The sequence below is a fragment of the Nycticebus coucang genome, chromosome 1 (assembly GCF_027406575.1).
Source record: "Nycticebus coucang isolate mNycCou1 chromosome 1, mNycCou1.pri, whole genome shotgun sequence".
Lineage (NCBI taxonomy): Eukaryota > Metazoa > Chordata > Mammalia > Primates > Lorisidae > Nycticebus > Nycticebus coucang.
The window spans coordinates 111772272-111791087 of record NC_069780.1 but is presented as its reverse complement, the minus strand read 5'-3'; the positions used below and the strand labels follow the sequence as shown (position 1 = coordinate 111791087).

Genomic DNA, 18816 nt, shown 5'->3' with positions numbered 1-18816 from the left:
TAAGATGCACCACAGATATGATCCCACCGATCCCCCTCCCTCTACCCACTACCCCTCTTCCTCTCCTCCCTTTCCCACTTCCCCCTATTGTTAGGTTGTAACTGGGTTATAGCTTTCATGTGAGAGCCCCAAATTAGTTTCATAGTAGGGCTGAGTACATTGGGTACTTTTTCTTCCATTCTTGAGATACTTTACTAAGAAGAATATGTTCCAGCTCCATCCATGTAAACATGAAAGAGGTAAAGTCTCCATCTTTCTTTAAGGCTGCATAATATTCCATGGTGTACATATACCACAATTTATGAATCCATTCGTGGATCGATGGGCACTTGGGCTTTTTCCATGACTTAGCAATTATGAATTGGGCTGCAATAAACATTCTGGTACAAATATCTTTTGTTATGTTGTGATTTTTGGTCTTCTGGGTATATGCCCAGCAGAGGAATTACAGGATTGAATGGCAGATCTATTTTTAGATCTCTGAGTGTTCTCCATATATCTTTCCAAAAGGAGTGTATTAATCTGCATTCCCACCAGCAGTGCAGAAGTGTTCCCTTTTCTCCACATCCACGCCAACATCTCTGGTCTTGGGATTTTGTGATATAGGCTAGTCTCACTGGAGTTAGATGATATCTCAAAGTAGTTTTGATTGGCATTTCTCTGATGATTAAAGATGATGAGCATTTTTTCTTATGTCTGAAGGCCGTGCGCCTATCTTCTTCAGAGAAGTTTCTCTTCAAATCCCTTGCCCAGCCTGCAATGGGATCCCTTGTTTTTTTCTTGCTGATGCGTTTGAGTTCTCTGTGGATTCTGGTTATTAAACCTTGTCAGAGATATACCCTGCAAATATCTTCTCCCATTCTGAGGGCTGTTTGTTTGCTTTACTTACTGTGTTCTTGGCTGTGCAGAAGCTTTTTAGTTTGATCAAGTCCCAGTAGTGTATTTTTTAAGCTGCTTCAATTGCCTGGGGGGGTTCTCCTCATGAAATACTCACCCAGACCAATTTCTTCAAGGGTTTTCCCTGCATTCTCCTCTAGTATTTTTATAGTTTCATGTCTTAAGTTTAAATCTTTAATCCAATGAGAGTCTATCTTAGTTAATGGTGAAAGGTGTGTGTCCAATTTCAGTCTTCTGCAGGTTGCCAGCCAGTTCACCCAGCACCATTTATTAAATAGGGAATATTTTCCCCACTGAATGTTTTTAATTGGCTTGTCAAAGATCAAATAGTGGTAAGTAGCTGGATTCATCTCTTGGTTCTCTATGCTGTTCCAGATATCTACTTCTCTGTTTTTGTGCCAATACTATGCTGTTTTGATCACTATCGATTTGTAGTAAAGTCTGAGGTCTGGTAGTGTGATTCCTCCTGTTTTGTTTTTATTTCTGAGTAATGTCTTGGCTATTCGAGGTTTTTTCTGATTCCATATAAAACAAACTATTGTTTTTTCAAGATCTTTAAAATATGACAGTGGAGTTTTAATAGGGAGTGCGTTGAAATTATATATTGCTTTGGGTAGTATGGACATTTTGATAATGTTGATTCTTCCCAGCCATGAGCATGGTATGTTTTTCCATTTGTTAACATTTTCAGCTATTTCTTTTCTTAGAGTTTCATAGTTCTCTTTATAGAGATCTTTCACGTCTTTTGTTAGGTAAATTCCCAAATATTTCATCTTCTTTGGCACTACTGTGAATGGAATAGGATAGAGTCCTTAACTGCTTTTTCAACTTGACTGTTGTTGGTGTATATAAAGGCTACCGATTTATGGATGTTGATTTTGTAACCTGAGACACTGCTGTATTACTTGATCACTTCTAGGAGTTTTGTAGTAGAGTCCCTAGTGTTTTCCAGGTACACAATCATATCATCTGCGAAGAGCTAAAGTTTGATCTCTTCTGACCCTATATGGATACCCTTGATCGCCTTTTCTTCCCTAATTGCGGTGGCTAAAACTTCCATTACAATGTTGAAAAGCAATGGAGACAATGGGCAGCCTTGTCTAGTTCCTGATCTGAGTGGAAATGATTCCAATTTAACTCCATTCAATACAATATTGGCTGTGGGTTTGCTGTAGATGGCCTCTATCAGTTTAAGAAAAGTCCCTTCTAGACCAATTTTCTTGAGTGTTCTGATATGAAGGGATGCTGGATATTATCAAAAGCTTTTTCTGCATCAATTGAGAGAATCATATGGTCTTTGTTTTTTAATTTGTTTATGTGCTGAATTACATTTATAGATTTACATATATTGAACCAGCCTTGAGACCCTGGGATAAAAACAACTTGGTCATGATGTATAATTTGTTTGATGTGTTGCTGGATTCTGTTTGTTAGGATCTTGTTGAATATTTTTGCATCTATATTCATTAGTGATATTGGTCTATAATTTTCTTTTCTTGTTGGGTCTTTTCCTGGTTTGGGGATCAGGGTGATGTTTGCTTCATAGAACGTGTTGGGTAGTCTTCCTTCTTTTTCTACCTTTTGGAACAGGTTGAGTAATATAGGTACTAATTCCTCTTTAAAGGTTTGGTAGAATTCTGACGTGAAACCATCTGGTCCCGGGCTTTTCTTTTTAGGGAGGTTTTGTATAGTTGATGCTATTTCTGAACTTGATATGGGTCTGTTCAACATTTCCACTTGATTCCGGTTAAGTCTTGGAAGGTGGCATGCTTCCAAGTATCGGTCAATGTCCTTCAGATTTTCAAATTTCTGAGAATAAAGTTTCTTGTAATATTCATTAAGGATTTTTTGGATTTCTGACGAGTCTGTTGTTATTTCGTCTTTGTTGTTTCTGATTGATGATATTAGAGATTTTATTCTTTTTTTTCTGATTAGGTTGGCCAGAGGTTTATCTATTTTATTGACCTTTTCAAAAAACCAGCTTTTTGATTTATTGATCTGTTGTATTATTCTTTTGTTTTCAATTTCATTTAATTCTGCTCTAATTTTGAGTTTGGGGTTGGAATGTTCTTCCTTTTCCAGTTGCTTGAGATGTCCCATTAAGTTGTTAACTTCCTCTCTTTCTGTTCTCTTGAGGAAGGCTTGCAGTGCTATAAATTTCCCTCTTAGAACTGCCTTTGCAGTGTCCCAGAGGTTCTGATAGTTTGTGTCTTCATTGTCATTTTGTTCAAAAAAATTGGCGATTTCTTTCTTAATCTCATCTCTGACCCAGCTATCATTCAGCATAAGGTTATTTAACTTCCATGTTTTTGTATGAGTATGCAGATTCCTGTTGTTACTCAATTCAAGTTTTATTCCGTGATGGTCCGAGAAGATGCATGGAATAATTTCTATTCCTTTAAATTTACTGAGGTTAGACTTGTGACCTAAAATGTGGTCAGTTTTGGAGTAAGTTCCATGGGCTGATGAGAAGTATGTGTATTCAGTTTTTTTGGGATAAAATGTTCTGTAGATGTCTGCTAAATCTAAATATTGGATGGTTAGGTTTAAATCTAAGATTTCTTTGCTCAGCTTCTTGCTGGAGGATTGATCCAACACTGCCAAAGGAGTGTTGAAATCTCCGACGATTATGGAGCTGGAGGAAATCAAGTTACTCATGTCTGTTAGAGTTTCTCTTATAAATTGAGGTGCATTCTGGTTGGGTGCATAGATACTAATAATTGAGATCTCATCATATTGAGTATTACCCTTAACAAATATGAAGTGACGTCTATGGCCATACCACCCTGAACGCGCCCGATCTCGTCTGATCTCGGAAGCTAAGCAGGGTCGGGCCTGGTTAGTACTTGGATGGGAGAACAAATATGAAGTGACCATTCTTGTCCTTCCTTACTTTTGATGGTTTAAAGCCTACTGTATCTGCAAATAAAATTGCAACACCTGCTTTTTTCTGATTACCATTTGCCTGAAATATGGATGACCATCCTTTCACCCTGAGTCTGTATTTGTCTTTTAAGTTAAGATGTGACTCTTGTATGCAACAAATATCTGGCTTGAGTTTTTGTATCCAGTCAGCTAACCTATGCCTCTTTAGAGGACAGTTTAAGCCATTCACATTAATGGAGAGTATTGATAAGTCTGGTAGAATTTTGGGTATCGAGTTTTTCAGAGGTCCAGTGGACATTTTTAATCCTTTCGCCAGTGTGGAAGTTGGAGTTTGATCCAAAGTTTCTGAGTGAGTTTACTTTCGTGGTATAGGATTGGGTTGGTCATTGTGGAGGATAGGTCTGAGAATATCCTGAAGAGCTGGTTTACTTATGGCAAATTTTTTCAACATATGAATGTCATTGAAGTATTTAATTTCTCCATCATAGATGAAACTCAGTTTAGCTGGATACAAGATCCTGGGTTGAAAGTTATTTTGCTTTAGGAGATTAAAAGTTGATGACCACCCTCTTCTGGCTTGAAAAGTTTCAGCAGATAGATCTGCAGTAATTCTAATATTCTTTCCTTTGTACGTAATAGTTTTCTTTCGCCGGGCTGCTTTGAGAATCTTCTCTTTCATGTTAACTTTAGTGAAGCTAATTATGATATGCCTGGTGGATGACTTATTGGGGTTGAATCGTGCTGGGGTTCTGAAGCTGTCTGCTATCTGAATTTCAGATTCTCTAGGCATGGCTGGAAAATTTTCTTTCATAATTTCATGCAGAAGGGCCTCTGTGCCCTTTGAGGCCACTTCATCATTCTCCCAAATCCCAATTATTCGTATATTGCTTTTCTTCAAATTATCTGAGAGTTCTCTGAGTGAGTGATCCATTTTTGCTCTCCATTTCTCTTCCTCTTTGAGAGATTTGGAGCGTTCGAAGACTTTATCTTCAATGTCAGAAATCCTTTCTTCTGCTTGCTCCATTCTGTTGCTGAGGGATTCTACTGTATTTTTCATATCTTTGAGGGCTGTAAATTCTTGCTTCAGTGTGTCTAAGTCTTTGGTGGTTTTGTCTTTAAATTTGTTAAATTCTTGAGACAACTTTTGAATTTCTCCTCGAATTCCTAATTCCATTTTATTAATCTTGTCTGCAATCCAAATTCTGAATTCGATTTCTGACATCTCAGCCAGTTGTTTATGAATGGGATCTTCAATCACATCTGCCGTATCTTTTCTTGGGGGGGGGGGTTGATCTATTCTGGTTATTAATGTTACCAGAGTTTTTCTGCTGATTCCGTTCCATGGTTATTTTACTCCCTTTGATTTTTCCCCTGGGGCTTTATCGAGGGGCCGTACAGTGTTGTGGCCTGAGAAACTGGGGCCCTGTCTTGTGTGGTGGGGCTAAGTGGTTCTGTCTTGTTTTCAGCTGGTTTCTGTTTGATCCTATTGTAACGTTTACTCTGGCTTGAAGTTTCAGCTGTGTGGAAAAACCAGCAATTAAGTCACCCCACCCGCCCACCTCTGGCACCAGTTGGAAAAGGAAAATCAAACCTTCCTACAACCGCATACCCAGGGCACTGCCTGAAAAGTCCTCAGTCTATTAGTTCAGTTCAAAAGGTCCAAATCGATTGTCTCAATCGGCACCTGTCTCGGGTGGGAGAGTTCAAGAGGTGTCTGGGAACTGGATCACAGGGGTCTGGTGACTCCTCTGATATGGCTTACTCCAGTGCTGCGTGGAGTCAGGAGGAGCCACCTAGCAAATAGATCAGTCTGGGAAGGTTGATGTCTCCTTCCCCACTTTGCCCCTCCGTCGGACCCAGTCACTGGTATCTCTGCAGATGGCTAACCCAGTTGCCTGTAGTGAACAGATACTCCAGGGGTTTGCACCTGCCTGAATTGCAAGGAAGTCTGCCAGGCCCCCGCAGACTGCCGCTATCTAGCAGGAGGAGATGGGGCCTGACATCTTTGAGTGCTTGATGCAGGTGGTGGGAGGGAGGTGTTTAACTCAGGCTTAGCCCCGTCCCTGATTGATGTTGCTAACAGAACAGAACACAACAGACAACTTTGCGGGGTTCTGTCTCTGTTTCTGCTAAAATCGCCTACAGAAGACAGGTTGTTCTGAGTTCAAATGTTGGAGGTTTGTGTCCGATTAACTCTCTGAGTCAGCCCTGCCCTGGAAGCTTCCCAGGTTTGTGAGCAGTGTCAGGCAAATCCTTTGCTCACTGGTGGCCTCCTCTGGTTGCCCAGGGAGACGGGGGTGTGGCTTCAGAATATCCAGAAGTGAGCAGTTTTGCTGTTAAAGAAAAAACGGCTGTTGATTTGCCTCCAGGAACGCCGCTCTGGTATGGGCACCCAGCTACACCCCAGAGTCAGCACTGAGCGGCTGCAGTTTATGCTCTGTCCACACCCCTCGAGAGATCTCCCAAGAATCCGGACTCCTGGGGGGCAGGCCCCCGGACCCCCGAGTGAGAGTGGGGGGAATCTAGAGTTTCATTCAGTTTTATGCCTGGCCGTATTGTTGCCCGGGGAGGGCTGCTGCACCGCACCGCAGGGAAGTGCCGCCAAGGCGTGACTCTCCCTCAGCCGAGTGCCCTCTCCTCACTTGCGTGTCTCAGAGTCAGCACTGACCAGTCACGGCTAGGGCACTGTGCACTCCCCTCAAGAAATCACCCAAGGATCCGAACTCCTGAGAGACAGGCCTCCAGACCCCAAGTGAGAGTGGGGGGAAGCTAGAGTTTCATTCAGTTTTATGCCTGGCCATATTGATGCACGGGGAGGGCTGCTGCACCGAACCACAGGGAAGTGCTGCTGAGGCGTGACTCCCCCTTAGCCGGGTGCCCTCTCCACACTCGCGTGCCTCAGAGTCAGCGCTGACTAGTTGCAGCTCGGGGACTGTCCACTCCCCTTGAGAAATCACTCAAGAATCCAAACTCCTGGGGGACAGGCCTCCAGACCTCAGCAAGCGGGAGGGGAGTGTTGGGGATTCAGGGTTGCCAGCAAAGGATTTTTAAAGTTTTATACGGTTTTATGCCTGGCAGGAGAACGCCATGGCACCCTAGTAGGGGAGGTAGGTCCAATTTTTAGAAGGTCTCTCCCCTGGAGTGTAGTTGGAGGGCCCTTAATTTCTGCCCGTTTGTTTAATTGTGGGGCTCTTGAGCCGGTCTCATGGGGGCGGGGGACTCCTGTCTGCTTGGTGGTGGATTTTGTACCTTTTGTTTGCGTCCTTGTGATCACAGCTTGCCTCAGCGGTGTTGATTTGCATTCTTCAGACTTCTCTCTTGGTGCGGCTCAAATCCACCAGGATACTTACTAAATTCCTGTCCCTTAACTCTCCTTCTGGACGGGAGCCTCTGTTGAAAGCTGGCTTCAGTCCGCCATCTTGTCTCTCTGCCCGTATATTTGATATTGTTGAAAATAAATTACATTTCCCTATATCAGTATAATCCAGGATTTAATATTAAGTTTTACAAAATAATAGTTCAAGATGCTACTTGAAAATAATAAAAAAAATTTTAAAAAGGTGTCATCAAACACCTGTGGGACACAAAACCTGTCTTGAAGGTACACAGTTCATATCAGCAATACATTTGCATATGCAGTAAATACACTATTTTATTTTGTTTAACCATTGTTTTACAAAGGTGTGTGACTACTAAATCCCTCTCTTGTATAGGTCTTGTTAATATCCCAGGTGAAAAAATTTAAGAAACAACTGTGACTACTGAGAACAAACGGACTGAGGCCAGGTGTAGTGACTCACGCCTGTAATCCTAGTACTCTGGGAGGCAGAGGTGGGTGGATTAATTGGGCTCAGAAGTTCAAGATCAGCCTGAGCAAGAGTGAGACCTGTCTCTAAAAAATAGCCGGGTGCTGGGGTAGATGTCTGTAAGTCTCAGCTACTCAGGAAGCTGAGGCAAGAGGATGGCTTAAGCCTAAGAGGTTGAGGTTGCTGTGAGCTATGGTGCCTCAGCACTCTACCCAGAGTGGCAGAGTGAGACTCTGTCTCAAAAAAAAAGGGGGGGGGGGCAGTGCCTGCGGCTCAAAGGAGTAGAGCGCCAGCCCCATATACTGGAGGTGGTGGGTTCAAACCCAGCCCTGGCAAAAAAAAATAATAAAGAAAAGAGAAAAAGGACTAGTGGCATTAAATAATATTTATTAAGAGCTCCTATGTCTCAGAATTTTACTTAAATTTTCTTACTGAAGCCTAAAATGAACCTATGAGATACAGGTACTATTATTATCCCTTTTTACAGGTAAGAAAACTGAGGTTCAGAGAAGTGAATAAGCTGGGCAATGTCACGTGACTGGCAAACATTTGCATCTAGGCCGTCTGTTACTTAAATCCATATACAGTCTCTATTTTGTGGCTTTTAATGGTATGAAAAAAATGTAAATTAATGTCATTTATAGATTTTCACCTTATAAAAGAATGAGTTTTGAATATTTTGTTTTTGCTATATAGATATTGCTGGAATTCCTCTGCCTCAAAACCTGAGTGGATACTCTTTGTTGCCATTAGCATCAGAAACATTTAAGAATGAACACAAATTCAAAAATGTGCGTCCGCCCTGGATTCTGAGTGAGTTCCATGGATGTAACGTGAATGCTTCCGTCTACATGCTCCGCTTTCACCACTGGAAGTACATAGCCTACTCTGATGGCGCTTCAGTGCTGCCTCAACTCTTTGGTAAATTTGTTGATATATTTGTAGGTGTAATGTTATATGGAAGGTGGTGACGTACATTGCTCAAGAAATCCAGTAATCATTGTAAAATAAGTGAATACGTACTACTTCTCATGCTGGAACAGTCTGAAAAAGGCTGCCCATATGAGGAGCAGCTTCTTTGCAAATAAGCTGCTCAATTCAGAGAAAGTGCCTTAAGGCTTTTGATCTGGGTCTCAAGACAGAAGCCACTGTCATATGTTAATACTCGTGGTTATCTTTCCAATCAGCAGTCAACACCTTCTCTTTGTACCTAGATTTCACCTGCCTCTTACAGAGTCTGACATTCTACACATCCTGTCTAATGCTTACCACAACCCTACAGGATAGTACCACTGCTGTCTTCATTTTACAAAGGAGACTAGGGGTCAGGGAAATTTGGATACCTGTTCAAGATCTTAAGCTAAGAGCGACAGAACTGTGATTTCAACCCAGGTCTCTAAAATGGGTCCTTCTTCTATCCTATAGAGAACCCTGCCTGCTTCACTACTCTGTGCATTAATTTTTAAACATCATCATTGGATTTAGAGTTATTTATCCTTTGCCCCATTTTGTACATAAAATATGTGCTAACTGTGAATATTAATGAATGTCATTAATATTCATTTCTTCCCAAATTTCCTTCCCAGTTACAAATGTCAGAATTATTAACTCACAATAACTCTTTAAGGGCCAAACTGGCTAAATTTAAGAGCAGGGATTTCAAAAGGAAGTACTTAAGTTTTCATCTTGGTGAGTAATGGGCATCGATATTGGTGAACATTGCTCATTCACTGGCCATTGTCAAATAAAGTTTATGGGAGTCCATTGTTTTGAACTGAGCTATACGAGGACGGACAGATCAGACTCAATCAGAGTAAAGTCATTTGTGCTAGGTGCCACATAAGCAAACTGATCTTTACAACAAGCCAATTGCCAAAAAACAACCAAGGAGATTCACAGTAACCAATCAGAAAAGGCTCAGTTTACCTGAGCTGACATAAGGAATTCCTTGCTGTTTTGACCCTGCAAAAAAAGTAACTTTGTAGTGATCAGTCTGCTTTTCATTCCTTGTCTCTGCTTTCTTCAGCTTTTTCTGCCTATAAAGCTTCACCTTCTCTGCTCAGCTCATCAGTGTGACTTTTCTAAACCTTTAGACAGGATGATGCCCAGTTCATGAATCACTAAATAAAATCAATTAGATCCCTAAATTTTTTGGAATTTTTTTTAATAGCATGTTCTGCACAAAGCAATTAAGACTATCAAAAGATCAGAGTGGGGAATTATTGTTTTCTGTTTTTGCTAGGAGTTATTTACCGACTTCCCTTTCCTAAAGAGCCACCATCTGAAGCCACCTGCCACAGTCATGTGTATCTTTAGGGTCTCCTGGCTGATACACTCCTGTATCTTTAGGGGAGGTTCTTCCCTCAGCATACCCGGTTCACTTGCTTTCTAAAGTTGATCCTCATAACGTCTTTGACTTGCTGCTTTTCCAATTGGATTGGCAGCCTCGTTACTTCTTTGTCTTTTCAATCCATATGTAAAAAGGATGTTTACGGATTTGAAATATTTTCCATTATTTTCTTGGTGACAGTGATGTAAAGATTTTTATTTCCATAGCTGTTTGTTCAAATAGACAGTATTGATGAATGTCTCTTTCAAAAATGCAAGCACAAGATGCTAATATACAGAGAAAACTAGGAGTAAGTGAACTTGTAAGAAAGAATCCTTACAAACTGGAAAGTTTGGAGCTGTTGAACTGGGACAGTATAAGCATGGCTACTTTTTTTCTTTGCATGTCAAAGTAGGCAAGGCATCAAAAAGAGGAAGAATTCTAAACCAGCTTATTAATGACAAATCTTTGTTTCTGTCAAGAAACAAAAAAAAAAAAAAGGTGGGATGGCAGGATGATGGTAGAAGGACAATCTGGGCATACAAAACAAGGTATTTTAACTTTTGGTTTATTGTTTTACCATTTACACTGTCACTCATTTTACTACACTAAGAGCAACTGAAAGTTAAAAATTCTTTTTTTTTTTTTTTTGGTTTTTGGCCGGGGCTAGGTTTGGACCCGCCACCTCCGGCATATGGGACCGGCGCCCTACTCCTTGAGCCACAGGTGCCACCCGAAAGTTCAAAATTCTAATACAGTACACATCATAATGACATTTCTAAATAAAATTTTTAGCAAGTAACTACTTTGACAGACATTTCATATTTTTCTTTCAGATCTTTCCTCGGATCCAGATGAACTAACAAATATTGCAATAAAATTTCCAGAAATTACTTTTTCTTTGGATCAGAAGCTTCGTTCCATTGTAAATTACCCTGAAGTTTCTGCTTCTGTACACAAATACAATAAAGAACAGTTTATCAAGTGGAAACAAACTATAGGACAAAATTATTCAAATGTTATAGCAAACCTTAGGTGGCATCAGGACTGGCTGAAAGAACCAAAAAAGTATGAAAGTGCAATTGATCAGTGGCTTAAATTACCACACTAATGCAAAAACAGTTTGAACAACAATAAGAAAATAAATGTTCTAGAACTACATATAAATACATTAAAGGATAAGTTAATCATATGTTTTAATGGAAAGATTTAATAAAATTACTGATTTTAGCTACTTTTAATGTATTGTGAAATAAAATGCCAATGATTAGAGAATTACATCTTTTCAAAAATGGTTATTATCAAGACATTTTTGGTACCAACTTCTAACTATTCAATGCAAATATCAAGAAGATGGAAGCAAATACTGTAAAATAAAAGTTATGTTCCTCTAAATAATATAGAATATAAAATATTTTAGTTTATTATTACTTATGAACCATAAAATCATTATGTGTAAGTATTTGATGGTATTTGATAAGTTATTTGTATTTGATGGGACCATTTGGATGTATCTAAAGTGAGTATTTGGTGTATCTTATGGGACATAACCCCTGAACACAGCTGATTTTATTACCTTTTTTTAAAAAGGTAATACACAGGTAATACTTTATCCTAAAGCACAGGATAAAAGCTTCTGAAGGTAGGAAAGGGGTTAACAGTGAGCATGAAGTCTGGCCCCTCTCCCACCCCCCTGCTGGCCATCTAGTTCCTTTTGCAAGAGCCAACTACTACAACCACCTTCTCACACATTGTTTTAAAGAATGAACTTGTATTTACACAGAAATGTATATACTCTTTTTCCCACACACAGTGTTCTGCATCTTGCTCCTTTATTTCCCACTTAATAGTAGACACCCAGAAGTGGACTCTCTGCATCAAGAGTATATATCTAGGAAAACTGCACTGCATGCTACCAAATTACCTGTGATGAAGTTACGCTGATGTTCTCACCAGCAACACCTATTCTCAACTCTTGCCAAACTGATAGAAAACAAACTATTTTTCTTGGGCGCCAGCCCCATATACAGAGAGTGGCGGGTTTGAACCTGGTCCCAGCCAAACTGCAACAAAAAATAGCCAGGCGTTGTGGTGGTGCCTTAGTCCCAGCTACTTTGGAGGCTGAGGCAAGAGAATCGCTTAAGCCCAAGAATTGGAGGTTGCTGTGAGCTGTGACGCCACCGCACTCTACTGAGGGCAACATAATGAAACTCTGTCTCAAAAAAAATTTTTTTATTTTAGATATGGTAGATCATATTTTCATATATTTAACAGCAATTGGAATTTGCATAAACATGACCTTTCCCTATTTTCTATTCTTTGACTGTTTTTCTGTTGGTTTTTGGTCTTTTTTATTGTGTTATTGTAGTATATTAGCTCTTTGTAATATTCTTTCCAGTTTGCCACAGTCATTTGTCTTTTGACATGTTCTGGTGGTTTTTACATATAGAAATTTGTAATTTCATGGAATCAAATTTGTGAATCTTTGTAGCCCTTAAGTATATACAATTACGATTTGTATAAGTTATCAAAAATAACTTAAAATTTTATATTGTTAAAAAGTATGAATCTTTGAATTTTGTGTCATATTTAGAATCATCTTTACCATTTATCTCTTTTAAGATTTTCATTTTTCACCTTTAAATGTTTGACCCATCTGGAATGTATTACATTTTAAAGATCTAACTTTAGGGTTTTTTTTTAAATGGCTACCCAATTGACCTTTTATTGAGTAAACTGTATCTTGTCTCATTGGTTAAAAATATCACTTCATTATATATAACACCTTAGATTCAGAAATACATTATCTTTTCCCCCATTGATGAGAATGAGGGAAAAGTCCAATTTACAGGCACGCCTTTTCTGAATATTTTATTTTGTGCTGGATCATTCTATGTATTTGACAGTATCTTGTAGGACTAGTGCCTTTGCAACAGTTTTCTTTTTCCGAATGGTTCTAGCTACTCTTGCTCACTTAGTTTTTCCATTCAAATTTAGAATAATTAGTTACAAAAATGAAAAATGTTATTAGTCTTTTCTATGAAGTAAGTTTATAGCCTAATTTATAAAGAATGTATTTCTTTATGATAGTCATTCTAAAAAAGTCTTTTTCCATTTATCAAGTATTTTTTTCATATGCCTCAAAAATATTCCAATTTTTCCTCATAAATCAGTTTCTCTCTAGAGATTTCTGAAAAGTGAGGGCTTTAAAAAAATACCACCTAAACCTGATGCCTTACCTGTTGAATTAGAACTTCCAGAACTCATGGAAGTTGATGAGGAGGGAGCGTGGGCACTGTTCTGATCTTTTGTTAATCCCTCCAGCCATGATCCTAATATGTAGCCAAACGTGAGTTCATTCCCAATTGCTTTATCATTTGTTGTTGTTGCTATTTTAAGAGGTTCTTTCATCGTTTATATCTACTAATGGGTAGTTGTTTATATTATGTAAACTCTATTTCTATATATTTTACACCAAACCATTCTAATAGCCTTGTGGTTGATATATTTTCTAAGTAAAAAAATGTGCCTGTGGGCGGTGCCTGTGGCTCAAAGCAGTAGGGCCCCGGCCCCATATGCCAGAGGAGGTGGGTTCAAACCCAGCCCCAGCCAAAAACTGAAATAAATAAATAAATAAATATGTGCCTGTGAATAATAATTTTACCTTAGTTTTTCAAACTGTCTTTGAAGTTTTTTTCATAAATGAAAATTATTTCCCAAAATAGAATTCTAAACCCAGCCAAATTATCAGTTAAGGATGCAGGTAGAATAAAGAAATTTTCAGACATACAAGATCCCAAAAAGTTACTCTTTCTCAAGAAGTCACTGAAAAATGATTCTTCCCAAGCAAGGAAATAAACTAAGAAAGAAAGAAAAAAATGAAATCTGAAAATGAGAGAGGCAGCATGAGATAAAGGAATCTCTAGGATATCGCAGTGAGGAGCCGGGATGACCGCTGGCTTGGTGGGCAACCTGTGCAGACTCAGGGTGCATGACTCATAATGAGCAGTGTCTCTCACTGCTTCATCCTTGGGATTGGCACGGCCTTTTAACCTTATGAAATACTGGCTGACGTGTTCTACCAAAAGGGAAGAAATTTAGAAAAAATATCAGAGATTCAAGAAAAAGGAACTACAACCCAAGAGAAAGGCAGAGAGTTTCAGAGATGAGCACAAATTAACTTGCCCAGACAGTATTTATGTAGCAGGCCTAGAGAGAAATCAGCCCAAATAAAAGAAAATGAAAGTCTCTGGTAAAGAAGTTTGCATGAAGAAAAAATTGGAATTGCTGTATTATGAAACTGACCTTGTAGAAATTGTAGAGAGGACTATTTGGAGGTATAGAAAGAATGAGCTATGAAAAGAAAAGGTGATTATTATCTTCAAGAAAATAGTAAGATTCACATTAAACTATGTTACTCAGCTGAAAATATTTTCATCTTATAATAATGTAAACACCAATATAGATCTAATCCAAAATTACAGTATGGAAACAGAGAAACAGTGGGAAGTGCTAAATCTTTAATAAGTTAATATCTACAATTATTGAATCAAATAGCATTACACACTATTTAGAAATATGGAATTGAGTAAATGCCAGAAACTATAGTAAATACAATCTACATTGGTTCTCTCTAGAAGAGGAGAGAGTGGAGAGGTGTGGGACAGGGAACCCTTTATGTTACCAGTTCTGTAGTTCAATTTAATATTTGACTTTCAGAACTATGTGCATGTATTATTTTAATAAGAATTAGTTTAAAATCAGTGTTTTATCAGGTCTGACTCAAGTTCTGTGAAGTGTAATTTCACTGGTTGAGTCTTGTTTTATAAAATACGAGGTCATTTCAACAAATTTGAGGCAAATTATAGAATTATCTTGAAAAATACTGAACTGGCACTGGCTGGGGGAATCATTGAATGATGGGCATTGCTCAGAGGAAGCTCCCTGGAAGAAATGGATTATAAACTGGGATGATGTGTGTGACATATGAAAAAGCCTTGGACAAAACCCTCTGAGGAGAGAGTGCAAATCCAACCAGGATTTTAGACTTCCCAAGACTGTCCCACTTTCTTAAATGCCCCACCAAGAATGACTATTCCTGCATTTCCCCCAGAGCTTCCTCGGACCCCTCTGGAGACACCAAAGGCATTTTTCTTCCGTGATGTTTAAAGTTACCTGAAATGCATCATATAACAATGAACTCATCAACTCAGCTGTCACTCAGTTCAAGGCACTAGACATACCAGGGTGAAAATAATGAAGGTCTCTGGCCACGGACAACAGCTTGGGAAATGTGACTCCTACAGCGATAAAACAGGTGGGGTTATGATCTGTACCCACCAAGCTCTCCTGGCCTGTGCGTCTCCACGTTTCAAATGCTTCCCCAGCCCGGGAAGGTGAACTCCAGCAGCCGCCCACACCTCCCTGGCCCCAGACCAGGAGTGTAGGAACTTCTCTCTTTTCACCATGATTAATGTGGAGGACAAATCCTTGCTTCCAAAAGAAAAACTAAAATTTGTTGGTGAGGAGGCAGGGCCAAAATGAAAGAGGCATCATTTAATCTAAACCATTTTCTCTGACTTGGACGTCTTTTTAAAAAATTGGCCGCCTTATCATTTTCTGAGTCACCTCTTCTCCAGGCTTATTGGAGGCGTAGTCCCTCCTAGCAACCTCCCATCTGCTGGAAAACAGAATGGAGAGGATGGGGAGCTGATGACACATCCCTCCCCGGCTGAAAATATTGGGGGGAAGCAGTTTGTGCACTATCCATTTGCATGAAACTTATTAATGCCTTCTTACGACTGACAAGATGAATTCTCCACCGCCAGGGGAGCACCTGGGAGTATCGGGGACATTCTGCAAACCACAGCCACTCGGCAAAGCGCCATCACCAACCTCAGCGCTCTCGAATTAAAACCTTCTGGTCGTTGGGCACAGGACTACACATCTTAATCGAAGATTCACCCAGGTTTTCTATTTGCTCAAACGCTGTTAGGTTTCTTGTATTCCTGTTTTTCTTCTCATGTTAATGGAGATTCACAGGCATTTCGAAACACATTCTTTTAAAAATCAAAACTAAAATCTTTATAGTTTTCCCCTACTGGCGATCAGGAAACCCTGGGGGTGGGGGTGGGAGGTGAACATTCTCAGTCACTGGCTGGTGCTCTCTCGTGTTGATCCCAGGTAACGTTAACCTTTACAGTGGCCAAGCAAAGCGACAGTGAGGTTCCCAGGACCTAGAGGTCCGCGGCCTCCGCAGGGGCGCACGGGAGCCGTAGCGCCGAGACGGGAAGGGGACCCGCGGGGAACCCGAGGGAGGTGCGGAGAAGGCGGCGAATAGGGATCAGGTGTGTTCCTCGAATGTACAGCCCACATCTAAATGACATACGCCGAGGCCAACCTATAAAAACAAGTAAGCGCGAATCTGCCCGAACGCATCCCTCTCTGCGCGCGTGCCTTCAACTAACTTCGGGCGCTCGGAGACCCGCGCCGCCGCGTCCCGACCCGCCCGCGCCTCCTCTTCCTCCGGGCAAGGATGGAGGGCACCTCCAGCCGCTCAACTCTGCCGCCTGCGCCCAACCTCTCCGCGCCCATCTTGCTGGGCTGGGGGCTTAATTTGACTTCGGCTCGGGGAGCCCCCACCCCGGGGCTGGGGCTGCAGCTGCCGCCGCCCGGGCCCCCCAGCCGCCGCGTCCGCCTGGCCTTCCTGGGCGTCATCCTGGTGGTGGCGGTGGCCGGCAACTCCGCGGTGCTGTGCCGCCTGTGCGGCGGCGGCGGGCCCTGGGCGGGACCCAAGCGTCGGAAGATGGACTTCCTCCTGGTGCAGCTGGCCCTGGCCGACCTGTACGCGTGCGGGGGCACCGCACTATCGCAGCTGGCCTGGGAGCTGCTGGGCGAGCCCCGCGCGGGCGCGGGCGACCTGGCGTGCGGCGTCCTGCAGCTGCTGCAGGCCTCGGGCCGCGGCGCCTCCGCCCACCTCGTGCTGCTCATCGCCCTCGAGCGCCAGCGCGCCGTGCGCCGTCCGCAGGGCCGGCCGCTGCCCGCGCGCGCCCTGGCCGCCCTGGGCTGGCTGCTGGCGCTGCTGCTGGCGCTGCCCGCGGCCTTCGTGGCGCGCGGGGGCACCTCCTCGCCAGCGCCGCCGCTGGCCCCCCGCGCCTGGCCCGGGGAGCGTCGCTGCCGCAGCATCTTCGCGGCCCTACCACGCTGGCACCTGCAGGTCTACGCGCTCTACGAGGTCGTCGCGGGCTTCGCCGCGCCTGTCACGGTCATGGGCGTCGCTTGCGGCCGCCTGCTCTGCGTCTGGTGGCGACGCCGGCCCCAGGACCCCGCGGCTGCAGCGTCCAGGCCGGCGAGTCCCGGCCGAGCCCCCGCGCCCGACGTGCTGCCCCGCGCCAAGGTGCAGAGCCTCAAGATGAGCCTGGCGCTGGCGCTGCTCTTCGTGGGCAGCGAGCTGCCCTACTTTGCCGCCCGCCTGGCGGCCGCGTGGTCACCCACACCCTCGGGAGACCCGGAGGCCGAGGGCCTGTCGGCGACCTTGTGCGTCGTGGGGGTGACCAGCAGCGCCCTCGACCCCTTCGTCTACCTGCTCTTCCAGGCGGCTGACAGCCGGCTCTGGCGGCGGCTGCGCAGGCGCCTGGGCGCAGTGGCTGAGGACAGCCAGGGGCCCGGGGGTCCTCGGGCGCTGCACCGCCACCGCTGGCCGCACCCGCATTATCACCACGCTCGGCGGGAGCAGCTGGACCAGGGCTGCCTGCGCCCTCCCCCGCCGCGCCCCAGACCCCGGCCTTGTTCCTGCGACAGCGCCTTCTAGGTGCTCGGGTCTCAGAGAGCAACGTCGCCGTGGAGCCGGCTCCAGGGTCGGCCCAGAAGAGCTCTGAGAGCGACACCGCAGCTGTCCCCTCCACTCCCCGTCTCCCGCTGTGTTTACAACATTCTCCCAAACTTTCCCCCACTTGGAGACCAGAGAGTGAGCCATTTGTAGTTGAGAAAGGGTCAGAGTTAGAGTTATCTTGGCAGTTTTTTAAATGCTTTTATAGTGTTCTGGGTAAGGCCATTCATTTTAGCTAAATTGCCAAACTTTCATTATTTCCCGTGTTTTCAATTTTTATTTATTTTGACTAGTTCTTACGTTTGGGACCAGCAAGTTTGCCCTTTTTTCCAGGAGGACAAACCCCACATGGTTTTGCCTGGGAAGACTGAGAGGTGCTCCAGTAACACTGTCACTTCAGAGCCACAGAGTGTTTGTAAAATAAAAACATTTCCCACGGAACAATTAGTACTTTTTAAAAACAGGAAAATGTGTTTTCCCAGAAGAAAATCAGTGTGGCCTTTATTTTCAGCTGAGATTGTAGGACAGAAACAGGGACTCGGTTCTGTGCCCAGACCTGTGGCTGACACTGCCATGTCATGCCCTGAAGGCACCTCCCGGAGCCAAGTGCCCAGCAAACCCAAGAAGGGACTCACGGAGGGGGTGCACGTGGGCAGGTTCGCTGCCCCAGGGGAGCCTTAGGAAGATTTACATCCGGGAAGGAAGCTGAAACCTCAGAGTGTTGCACGCCTACATAAAACTCCCTTTAAAAAGATGAATTCAGTGTCTTTGGGTGTAGATTACTGAAAACAAGGTCAAGGTGCAGATTTGACTGGTAACCTCCTCCTCTTAACTGTTCTTGATTGTAGAAAGAAGTGGCAACACTTGTTAAGGATATATCCTGTGTTTACCAGTGGCTCTGATGAGAGAATCTGAAGCTTTCTATTATGTTCCTTGTTCATGCACAAATTCAAATGCAATTTGAAGCAATTGGTTCAAACTGTTCTGTAGAGCCAGTGCTGTCTGAGGGCTCTTTGTTTTGTGCACAGATACATTACAAATGCTTAACAATGCTTCATATATAGTAGGCG

The 18816-nt window shown here is 42.8% G+C and overlaps 2 protein-coding genes across 3 annotated transcripts in view; both read left to right on the top strand.

Moving 5' to 3' along the window:
• Window positions 1-13562, top strand: part of ARSK (arylsulfatase family member K) — a 46625-nt gene extending 33063 nt beyond the window's left edge. The window contains exons 7-8 of one of the 2 annotated variants that reach the window (XM_053586401.1): window positions 8286-8402; window positions 10755-13562. In XM_053586401.1, coding sequence (XP_053442376.1) covers window positions 8286-8402; window positions 10755-11029 — 392 coding nt within the window. In that variant the 3' untranslated portion in view covers window positions 11030-13562. Of the gene's footprint in view, window positions 1-8285; window positions 8511-10754 lie in introns of both variants that reach the window. The other variant, XM_053586391.1, reaches the window with a different exon arrangement.
• Window positions 13563-14445: 883 nt separating this feature from the next.
• On the top strand, window positions 14446-18438 carry GPR150 (G protein-coupled receptor 150). Its single transcript, XM_053596012.1, has one exon. The coding sequence runs from the start codon at window positions 16454-16456 to the stop codon at window positions 17726-17728; it is 1275 nt and encodes a 424-aa protein (XP_053451987.1). The 5' UTR covers window positions 14446-16453; the 3' UTR covers window positions 17729-18438.
• Window positions 18439-18816: the final 378 nt, after the last annotated feature.

Bases quoted from the DNA above. Each gene is read 5' to 3' on its own strand.
- GPR150 (XM_053596012.1), top strand. From the start codon at position 16,454: ATGGAGGGCACCTCCAGCCGCTCAACTCTGCCGCCTGCGCCCAACCTC.